Source organism: Haliotis rubra, unplaced genomic scaffold (genome assembly GCF_003918875.1).
Source record: "Haliotis rubra isolate DU_JTF1 unplaced genomic scaffold, ASM391887v1 Scf488, whole genome shotgun sequence".
In the NCBI taxonomy this organism is placed as follows: domain Eukaryota; kingdom Metazoa; phylum Mollusca; class Gastropoda; order Lepetellida; family Haliotidae; genus Haliotis; species Haliotis rubra.
Genome location: NW_025767177.1, coordinates 42,132 through 54,706, shown reverse-complemented (window position 1 = coordinate 54,706; position 12,575 = coordinate 42,132). Strand labels below are relative to the sequence as shown.

At 37.7% G+C, this 12,575-nt stretch overlaps 1 protein-coding gene across 1 annotated transcript in view; it reads right to left on the bottom strand.

The window, feature by feature from the left end:
• LOC124291244 overlaps positions 1 to 9,338 on the bottom strand; it is a 61,031-nt gene extending 51,693 nt beyond the window's left edge. Inside the window, exon 1 of the mRNA XM_046728186.1 lies at positions 9,262 to 9,338. Within this exon, the coding sequence (XP_046584142.1) occupies positions 9,262 to 9,312 (51 nt within the window). The 5' untranslated portion in view covers positions 9,313 to 9,338. The remainder of the gene's footprint in view (positions 1 to 9,261) is intronic.
• Positions 9,339 to 12,575: the final 3,237 nt, after the last annotated feature.

The window sequence follows — 12,575 nt, the reverse complement described above, 5'->3', positions numbered from 1 at the left end:
ATTTTCTCATAATCAAACACAAACAATTTTGGAACTACTGTTTTGACAATGGAACATATCTTAGAAGTTGTCAGAGCCTGAAACATGTTTAATTCTTCGAAAACTCACTTCACTTACTGAAAGGTCATGATGGATTATTCCTTGAGCGAGTGAGTTTAGGTTAACGCCGCACTTAGCAATATTCCAGCTATATGGCGGCAGTCTGTAAATAATCGTGTCTGGACCAGACAATCCAGTGATCAACGGCATGAGCATCGATCTGCGCAATTGGGAACCGATGACATGTGTCAACCAAGTCAGCGAGCCTGACCACCCGATCCCGTTAGTCGCCTCTTACGACAAGGCTAGTTACCTTTTGTGGCAAGCAGGGGTTGCTGAAGACCTATTCTACCCCTAATTTTCACGGGTCGAATATTTCTTGAAGATTATGGAAAGTTTATGTTCATGATATATTAGTCATCACTTTAAAGTAGCAATTTACATTGGATGTGAAATTAACAAATGCAATTTGAGCAGCTTCTAAATAAAACCAAAAAAGTAAACCAACAACAGAGAACCACCTTATACTTATCTACAATAACAACCTGAATAGGAAAATCTGAAAAATAACGCTAACCAATTTTTTCGATGATTGCTCATTGGTAATGAACCAACTGTCAATTGTGAGATTTCAACCTATTCCCAACACTACAACTGAATGGGGAGAGTAGGTCCACCCAAATGATCATGATGAGTATTGATTTTATATCACTCATGTTTTCAGGGAACTCCTCGAACTGAACATGCAAAGCACAAGAACATACCAATTACTAGTACTCTGAAGGCTATGTAATAATTTATTCCCAGATGGCAACTGTATGTGCAATGCTATTCTGCTATGCAGTTGTGCAGGTTATTTTTAACCATGCAAGCCCCACAACTACTCTCAATAGTCAAAAGAAGATAATGAAATACAATGTGAAATCAATATGTCATATAACACTTGATGAAAAAGTGAGTGAGTGAGTGAGTGAGTGAGTGAGTGAGTGAGTGAGTGAGTTTAGTTTTACCCCGCACTCAGCAATATTCCAGCTATATGGCGGCGGTCTGTAAATAATCGAGTCTGGACCAGACAAGCCAGTGATCAACAGCATGAGCATTGATCTGCACAATTGGGAACCGATGACGTGTGTCAACCAAGTCAGCGAGCCTGACCACCCGATCCCGTTAGTCGCCTCTTACGACAAGCATAGTCGCCTTTTGTAGCAAGCGTGGGTTGCTGAAGACCTATTCTACCCCGGATCTTCACGGGCCTTGATGAAAAAGAACTTACATACTTCATAGAGAGGAACCTAAACTATAAGTATTTGTTCTGGAAGACAAGGTGTTATAGATTGTCTTACATTCAGGGAAGAAACCTTCAAAAAATCCCCCTCGACTTCAGGACCAGCGAGTGGACAAAAAAAATAATTACTGGTCCTGTTTGTACTTTCACTAGTCCAAAAACAACATTCGAACATTTCACATAACTATCAAAAACAAAATTCATTGTACCAGCACCACCGCAAACTTTTCATTTAGTGGTCCTGATGAATTTTACCAGCCAAGGACCACAGGACCAGCATAAATGTCTCCCCTGTACATCTAGCTTGTCTGAGTGTCATGCTTCAGTGTAGATACTGAGCTATCACAACTGTATTCAATAATTCTTGACAAGTGAACTGTTAGAAACTGATGTAATCATGTAAAATGTCCCTGTGATGTCAGAGCTCCAGATAAGATTTAGCTCATGTGGGTACTGTACCCACTGTATTTTTTTGGAGTGGGTATTATGAATGTTGAGTGGGTATTTCATTTTCCGTTACCCTGCTTTCAAACGTAATGCGTATTTCAGTCATTTTACTTACGTAAGTATTATGTGACTGAGTAACTTTACTAAGCAGGTATGTTCTGCCTTATGACTATATCATACCTAATCAAAACCAACTTAAATATAATGGAAATGATTTCATAAAAAATCCCTCATCCTAAATGGACAGTACAGCACTTGTCCTGTACTAACAGTACAACTTGATAGCAATCGATGTCTTTTTCATTACGCAAGGCGATTTTTATAAGTATATTCCGTTCGCATTTGTTTTAAACTTTTGGTATCTAACATTTTAAATCGTGGTGGTAGGCAACAATTAGTTTTCAATGCTTAATTTGAAATTTTATATCGTATTTACCCAGATATGCAGCTTATCTGGGCCTCTGGATGTTATTCAGTTTATTCATATTATTCAGTTTAGTAAAGATATAGATGACTGTCATAAATTTGATGTCACAAAAATATCCTCAGCCATTTTTATAACAAATTAACTGATGTGCTATATACTTTCGATCAAGTATTAAACCGCTCTCATGTATTAAACTGCTCTCATGTATTAAACTGCTCTCATAGGACTGGTTACACTCAAATTCTTACATTGACTTCACTGTGACACTATGCAAAATTAGTGCATGACAGAGCTCCAGATAAGATTTAGCTCATGTGGGTACTGTACCCACTGTATTTTTATGGAGTGGGTATTATGAATGTTGAGTGGGTACTTCATTTGCCGTTACCCACTGCTTTCAAATATGTGCGTATTTCAGTCATTTTACACACTTAAGTATTGTGTCATTGAGCACGTTTACTAAGCAGGTATGTTCTGCCTTATGTCATACAAAATCAAAACCAACTTAAATATAAGGGAAATGATTTCATAAAAAAATCACTCATCCTATACTGACAGTACAACACTTGTCCTATACTAACAGTAAAACTTGATAGCAATCGATGTCTTTTTCAGTACGCAAGCGATTTTTATAAGTATATTCCGTACGCATTTGTTTTAAACTCTTTGCGTATTTAACAGTTTAAATGCGTGATTAGTGCAACAATTATTTTACAATCGTGGTTGAAATTTTCTATCATATTTTACCGGGATCACGGCTTATCTGGGCCTCTGGCATGAATTTCAAAAGCTAGCAACTGTGAATATTAAAATATTTACAACAAAGCTCATAAATATTTAACAAAGACATAACCATACAAATCAACACATATTTTATCCAAGGCGAGGCAATGTCAAGCAGACAATCTTAAGCCCTATACACTAAAATTACTGGCACAAGCCAGATAAAATTACAGATTGAAGTTCATAAAACTGTAAATTTCCCTCACTTCTTCCTAGTGTTGGGAATCGAACCCCAAATCCACTATCGATTATCGAGGGACTTGTGAATGATTATAGATAATAAGTATACTCTCTTTTAATGTAGTCACCAATTTTAAGGGGTTTTCCCAGTTTTTTCCAATTAATGTTTCTATAACTAATACTGTCATACAGTGAAAGACACTGGAATTGTGATTAAACAAAGTGTTAAAATTTTACTATGCTTTCTGTCACCTTCTCATTACTTAAATTATTCTATTCTATATCATTAAATATATATACCATCATTCATGAGTATTCTGAATATTAGATCAAATTTAATGGTTGGTTTACTTCATTCAAGTGTGTTTATACTTATACAACTAAATTTCAATTGATCGAAATGTTTTTACAATTGATAATTACTTTTAATCCTTCTTTCTTCGATCGATTTTCGATTATTTTCGATCATCAGACCACCGCTACTTCTTCCCATGTTTTATTCAATATCATAGTGTATCGTCCCAGCCCAGAATGACTAAATGTCATCACAACAGTGTATGTAAGATATAATTGATGACAAAATTTTCACGTCATCAATACTTCTGATTATCAATCATTTAAGTCAGCCCTAATCACTGCAGCTGGTTTTTAAGTTTGTGTTACATAAAAAGGTGTAGCTGTGCAGAGTTACAGATAACTTTTTCGGTCATTGAGTTATGTACTCGCTTGTGATCATCTCAATTGGGTATATTAATTTTCCTTTGAGTAACCAAATAAGTTGTACCCACCTCACTCAAACTCAATTGGGTATTTTGCCATTTTCCTTTAATTTTAAAAATATATATATGACCGTGTTTAGCTGCTTGACAGAATTTATATGTAGTCTCACCTTAAGTAAATTTTGAGTTTGTTCAAAATTGCTTCTGTTCACCCAACAGACAATGGGTATCCAGATGGATAAGTCCTAGAATTATTAACCATCCTGTGCCTGACAGACAGCTTGAGTTATCGAGGATAATAATGCCTATCAAACTGTATGCGCTTAGAGCATGTCCGTGCGGCATGGAGTTCAACAAGACATAAGTGACCTTATTATTATTCTAAAAGCTTTTCAGAGGCCCAGATAAGCTGCATATCTGGGTAAAATATGCATAGAAAATTTCAAATTACGCATTGAAAAATAATTGTTGCGTACCAATTACGCATTTAAAATGCTAGATACGCAAAAGGTTTAAAACAAATGCGAACGGAATATATTTATAAAAATCGCTTTCGTAATGAAAAAGACATCAATTGCTATCAAGTTGTACTGTCAGTATAGGATGAGGGATTTTTTATGAAATCATTTCCATTATATTTAACTTGGTTTTGATTAGGTATGACATAAGGCAGAAAATACCTGCTTAGTAAACTTACTCAATGACATAATACTTAGGTGAGTAAAATGACTGAAATACACATATTTGAAAGCAGTGGGTAACGGAAACTGAAATACCCACTCAACATTCATAATACCACCGCTCCAAAAATACAGTGGGTACAGTACCCACATGAGCTAAATCTTATCTGGAGCTCTGACTGTTAACAGTCTTTGATAGACAATCTGGACATGATATCATAACACCCAGTCTTAATGTCTTACTAAACTTGCAGTCTATATTATTTGAACCCAGCCGTTAAACTGCTATCTTTCATGAACCTTGTGTTCCTTCTAGACGATGAAACAAAGGTGCCCGACACATCTACCAGTGGCCAGTGTTCAAGCTTAGATTTAAAATGTTGGGCCCATGGAGCCTCTCGCTTTCCAAGCCATCTGAATTCTTTTGGGGCCATTAATTTATTACTAGTTTTATTTTTACAAAATAAAGGACAATTAATTCATAATGTGTATAATTTAAGCCATGACTGTTGAAAATCTTTCTCACTAGCACTACTGTTATAAGATTCTCGCGCTTTGATAGCCGTACTTGAATAACAGCAGACCCGGTATCATTCTCACGTTTATTACCTTCATCCCCTTTCGCTTTGCGAACTTTCGGGAAGAATTTTAATAATGAACTAGTCTCACTTTTCTCACTGTTTTTGTTTATATTTCGTTTGTTGTCAGCTATGCTTAGTTACCGAGTCTGCACGATGCCAAACAAGTGTTAGCAATATTACAAGCGATATGATTGTTGACTCAAATCAGCCAAGTTGCTAACCAATGAAATTTACTGTATTTTCAAGGTTTGTCATTCAAAAAACATTCAGCTTCTTCTGTTTACGAAAATAACCGAGACATTATCAATGATAAGAAGATAAACTGCCAGATTTAGTTCACGTCCTTTCCATCTGTAAATGACGTCGTAAGGTTTGGATACTCAATGAGTACGTAATAATTTTCTTAAAAAGAAACAAGAAAACAAAACTGATTTACAATAAATTAATTCAAAGTGGCCTACAGGCGTATATGGATAATTTTGTGTGTCAGATCCAAATATTATGTGTGAATTACTCAATACCGCAGCCTAGCTTGAACACGGAGTGGCAAATGTACAACAACTGCCTACGTCATGACATAGGTTGGGAGGCAGGCTCTTCCTTCATAAACTTACATTCCTTTAAACTTACAAACTCAGACCCATGCTTTCAATACACACATTTCTATTGATTAATGTATTTCTTCACTTAAGAATCAGAAGGGATAGATATAAACATGAAACAACTAGATACTTCAGACTAATGTTGGGGCTGTGTACTTTTCATTGAACTATCTTTGAGTGATTGAGTTTAGTTTTACGCCTCACTTAGCAATATTCCAGCTACATGGCAGCAGACTGTAAATAATGAAATCTGGACCAGACAATCCAGGGATCCACAGCATGAACATCGATCTGTGCAGTTGGGAACTGATGACATGTGTCAACCAAGTCAGAGAATCTGACCACCCGATCCTGTTAGTCACCTCTTATGACAAGCATGGCTGACTGAATATCAATATTCTAACCCGGACCTTCACAGGTGAACTATTTTTGAAAGCACATGACAGAAAACACAGTTTGAAACATTTTGGAATGGGTGTCACCTGCTTCCATAGTAATAGCAGTGTCAGACCGCCGGAGATGGTCTAGATTTCTGGCGGATGGTCTAAATTTACAGGTAGCTAGCCAGCCGATTGTGTGGTAATTTTTTTTAGATGTTCCATACATCTGAGTAAATTCTGTACTGGTCTGGTTAAATCCATATTGGGCTGGTAACATTTTAAAGTTACCAGCCCTGATGTCTGGCTGGATTTTTGGCTTATTTCATACACTGGTAATAGTTTCTTAGTTTTCATCATTACGGGGATAAGGGGTTAGAGATATGTTATTAGATGCCAAAGTTATGGAAGAATACAAAATAATGGGTGAAACATAGTTGTGTCAAGGATTATCCTGGTACACAATGTTTTGGGGTTATTGAAGATTAAATGTTTTATGTTTTCAAACTGGTAAAAGATCTAATTTGATTCCTTATCATATTTAATGAAACTATGTAAAGTTGCTTACATTAGTTGCTTCTTATTTTAAAGTTGGCCTCACAGTAATTCATGTCATCTATAAAAGATTTGTTTCTTGCTCAGAGAAAAGAGAACATAATGTCATTCATTACTTGTCACGGAAGGAACAAAATACACGTAAAAATAAACCAAACATTATATATGTCTATAAATGATCTTTTCTAGAGCTATAATACATTTTGGGTGTTCTTATTTCACTTCTGCTATACTAAAATTTACAAAGTAATCACATCGATATCTGAAAGACTTGTAAGGACACATGTACTAGTGTTGGGAATTGGTGTAAATCTCATAATTGATGATTGGTTCATTACAACCCATCAATCATCGAAAATAATTGGTTAGCGTCATTTATCAAATTTTCCTGGTTGTTTGTTAATGCATAAAAAACAAAGAAAAAAACATGTAGTTCTCTCGTTTTTTTCACAAATTGCACAAAATGCATTTGCAAATTTCACATCTTTAAAGGATGACTAGTGTGTTAGGAACATACATTTCTGGAGTTGTTAAGATAAATTTAATCAGGACTTGGAACGAGCTTGTAGTGCTGATGCAATGTAGAGACAAAATCCAACCTCTTGAAAAAATATTGTTATTGCAAACAAGTGTTCCAAAATTGTTTGTGTTCGATTATGAGAAATCATGATGGGTTGCTTGGTCGCTTTTGACATTACACCAATCTTCATTATTTCAATTAATTGACCACCACTAATATGTAATTCATATGATCAACAGTTAATCTCAGTTGAGCACAATAATATTTTTTTAGAGTGTTTGAAATCTCAATGTGGACAACATATCATAGCAATTTGCCCATCATTTGCCAGACCCCACTAGGAATACAGCTCATAGCAAGGGGGCATTTGAAACAAAAACTAATCATTTTCCATGATCATTTGGTTCTTTCCCTGGTAATTAGAAAAAATGTATCTATGTAAAATGTGTAATGCAAAACCTTGCCATGTAATACAGGCATGTCATGCCCTTGCCATGCTATATGCTTTCACTGTTACAATATTGCTAGGGGTGGTGGGGTAGTCTAGTGGTTAAAACTTTCGCTTGTCACGCCAAAGAGCTGGGTTCGATTCACCACACAGGTACAAAGCGCAAAGCCCATATTTCTGGTGTCCCCCCCACCATGATATTGCTGGAATATTGCTAACAGAGGTGTAAACCTAAATTCACTCACTACAATATTGCTATGTGTTATTCTGTCTTCATCAGGATGCTTGCTGCACCTCCATATAACACATAAAGACGCCAACATTGCCACAATACTACTACTAATAATAATAATAATGTGTCCATTTATATAGTGCCAAACTCCACACTAGGTATGCTCATAGCGCTAACAATCAAGGCACAGCACATTATTACACCGGATAACCCAAGCTGCCTGTCAGGCCCTAGAAGGTTATAGTCATATGACTTTTTCCACCAGGTACCCATTTTCCTGCTGGGTGAACAGAGACAATTTTGAACAAACTCACTTGCCTAAGGTGAGACCACATGTGTCACATGTGCTTCGCTAGGGCAGGAAGTCCTAGAAACTCAGGAGTCAAGCTGCCAAACACGGTCACCCATCCAAGGGCTCTCCGAGTTCGACGCTGCTTAACTTCACCGATTTGTGACGTGAGCTTTGAGCACAGGACCACGCACCACCAATACTAAACAAAGTATATACCACCATATGACGGTACTAATATCCCATTGATCAGGCTCATGTCATTAATATTTCATTGACACAAGAATTCTATTTTGACCATTAAAAGCATAACACAATGCATTAAGAATCCACACATTTCTGTGACAATAATAGTAATAATTAACTCTATGGCTTATTTAATAAGAACATATGTGCATGTATATCATCCAATAATCAGCATTTTATTACTGCTGTGTCGCTTAGAGTTGGAAACAAAAAGTTTACGCATCAAGAATGGCCTTGTGTATCTACCGAAGGTCATGTCATGTTCATTTCTACAACACGGCATTGTCCTGTAGCCACACATGACCTCAGGTCACCTGCTGACCAACGAGCGAGAAAACATGAAATCAACAGTTTCATGACCACTCAAAGAGTACGTCAACAAAAGACCACAACATTCCGTATTTATATCCTGGTGGACAAGACAGAACACGGGCAAACAACATGAGGAAAAAACTTGGTCGGTGGTCGAAGCCAACTTTTGTCAACAAAAACAATATTGCAAATCATTTGCAACCGCAGTTTTATAACATTCTCCAAAAGTAGTTCAAAGTACATGAAGTTGAATGGCAAGATAGAGGATATAGTCACCATTTTGCCACAGTATGCAAACACGAGAGTCACCCTTTGTTGTGTTGACAAACCCTCTGAACACGCGAGACTGCTACTTCTTCTCGCTTTCCGCTTGGAAAATCTCTCTCGCATTGAGGTGAGCAAATGGTAATAACTACACAAATACCGAGTGTTGGGGAGATGGGTGGAGGAGGATCCGTATACAGTCACCCACTCAGCGCGGCTACACTCAAAAACCCAGTCATACAGTTACTTTGGAATAAAATTTGGTTAGTTTGTACCTGTTCCTTTTCCCCACTGGAGGCCGCCATTAGAGACAAAGGTGAACGCATGCGCAGAGAGAGTCTTCTGTACGCCCAAATTTCCCGCGCTTGTTGGGATAAAATGAGCAAGAATATCAGTATTACATGCAAATAGATATACAGTATAAAATTGGTTAGCACATATATGATTTATACGTCAAGAATATTAGACATCTTAAGTAAGCGCCAATTAAATATGTATGCTAAAATTGTCTTATATACAGTTGTGAAACGGTTAATGAATTATTTTCAGGCCCTAATTCCAATCCGACATGGGAAAGCCATACTCGCTGATATCTTTGATTGTTTTATGCTTTGTGTTATGAAGGTTTTAAGAAAAAACACGACTGATTCTTAGATATAAAAGTATTATTTCTTTTAGCGTGTCAAAATTTTCTTTAACGTATCTCCCATATGAAACACGGCACTCTGTACGTTCCACCATATAGTCAGAATTCTTAAATAGACAGACAGATAAATAATCCATATGGATTTGCAAGATGTAACATGACGTCTTCAGTATATTAGATGCGTCATATGTACAGACAGTTCTATGTGAGAAGAGATCGAGATGTAGGCTATTCCAAATCTAGATACGGACACAATTTAAGGCGTTTAAACGGCAAGATATTTCCGGCATAAGGACAGATAACGAAAACAACTCATTCTTTTCACACATGTTTATTAATTTGTAACATTTCATTGTCTCAAATGTCGATCCATTTCCAAAAACACGACAAACAGTTTAGAAGAGTTGAAGGGGTTGCTGCCCATGAAGAACTCCGCGTATTGAGCACGTGACTGTACAGCTCTCACAATATATATATTGAAGTATCAGGAATCCTTGCAAGTTCATAGTGTACTGATTTTATTCCCACCTTGGACAACAGAAACCCATCTTTGCAAACAGTGGTTAACTATCGACCTCCGACTCGCCTGTGAAGGTGTATGGTTCTTGCTACAGGGTACCTCGGACAGCTACAAACACCGCTCCACCGTGACCTACTTTCCCCGGAGCGAGACGGACACTGTTTGATAACAACGCAACTGCTCGCATTTAGTCGATGCTGGGCAGCTTGTACTCCCCGAACAGTGACGAATATCACTGATCAATTCGTGTTGCTTTATTTCTACATACCTTCCACATTGATAACACTTGATCAACTACTGGTTGTCCAGATGCTCCAGGTGTCGCGAGGACCCGCGACAATTCACCAGCCTTGCAGCCCAGGGCATCGAGGGTATAGTGCGCTTGTTCGCGTGATAACAACGGCACTATATGTATCAATTAAGAGCGTCGGTGACATAGTACATTTCACAACCTCTTACATATCAAAGATTCGGAGACATTCAGACAAGCCCTTAAGTATCTTTTATTTTTCTCTGAATCTGGACTGGGGATAAATTATGACACCATATTCGGCGAGATGTTTCATTGTAGCTGAAGGGGTCGTTGTCGGCACGGGTACTACAGATGTAATTCCCAAGTACGTTTCTGTATACAGAAAAGTACCGTCGCCAAAATCATCAGACAGAAACGCACCCTAATACGATTCCATTCTGCATTGTGTCGTTTTCTTGATCGGAACTGCCATACTGTTGTATTAGATGCATTTGATTGCGTTATATAAGAAACGAGCATACATATGTACAACCAGGATAATCTTATATAGTCTCCCTTTGTACAACGCATACCACTCGCAATCATTTCAACGGGGACAACTACATATGGTTTCGGTTTTGGTTGCAAAATATGGACTCGTCCGTCGTTTACGGTACCCGGTGCGTTTCTATAGTTTGACTGTTCAGGGTGCATTTCTGTATACAGAAACGGACCTGGGGTATATATATGTAGCACCCGAGTCCGCAACGACCCCTTCAGCTTCATTATATCGTGTTTTATTTCGCAATTCAGGAACTTATAACAACTGTAAATAAACATCAACCATCACCTTGAGTATACATGTATAGCTGTTTCTCCTCCTCGCTATCTCTGGTCCAAGACAATCACCATGTGACTGCTCTTGCAATGTTTTCATTATCATATTTTGGGATATATTTCCAAATTGCGTCGCATCTTATGAAAAGAACTATGCAGGTGTCTCAACTTTTGTGGAGAACTGTCCTATTGTTAAGAGGCGTCTAGTGGAATCGGTTGGTCAGACTGGTTGACGAATGCCATCGTATTCCAGTAACGTATTCCGTGCCCAGGACGTCGGTTCAGATTTGATTAAAACGCCGTGGTGTAGATGTATATTGCTGAGTACGGCGTTAAACAAGCAAACAACCCTTACTAAGCCACCAGCCCCTTAACTTGTCACTAGGCCGTTACCCTACACAAGATACCCTGGCCTGTACATGACCCCCCACCCTTGAACCTAAAATGAATGACTCAGTCATCACAGCAAGGATACTGAAATCTTTTCTTAAATTAGCTCTCCACCCACATCATGTTAGGGACCGTTCATAATTTATGGCAGGGGTGGGTTGGGGTGTGAAGATGATTTTTATGCAGAAGCATGTACAATGTGAATGCACCCACCCTACAATTTACGTACAAAGTAAGTGACCACCCCCTTCCTCCACCCTTGGACATCATGTATACAAAATCAATGATCCCTCCCCTTCCCATAATTTTTTAAACATAGTTTTTAAATATTTTTATGTACAAAACCTTGACACCCCTACCTCCCCAGAACAAAATGGGTGACCCCGCCCTAAAATCATCACCCCACCCCCATCCCCCAGCCAGGAATTATGAACGGCCCCTTAGGAAAACAAATCATCGAATTAACAGTACATTAAACTTGTACAAAAATATATGTTAGGTTTAAAGCATAAACATAAACCTGGTTGTCTCTTTGAAACAGAACAATACATGTCGACGGTGTAAAGATAAAAGACAAATTTTACTCAGAAATTATGTATATATATATATATCCTTCGCTGTTTTGAACTGAAACGTCACATAGCTCACGGTCAAGACAATATGAATCATGTTGTGGTTTGGTTTGTATAAGCTTTAGATGTAAAGTTAACATGAACATTCCGTTTCTACATACTCAATTCCAAACCTGTGAAAAAGCCCACCCCTCCGTCAACTATGCACAACTTCATCATTATATATTAAAGATGTCTCAAATGTTAGGTTGTTAATAACCCTCGACAGTATTCTAGTATTCCAGCTATAAGACCGAAACCTGTACATCCTTCAGTCTGGCCCAAAGTCACTGAAATATCATGAACAGGCTGACTGAAAAAACGGACTCATTTCTGTATTTCTACATTTCTAC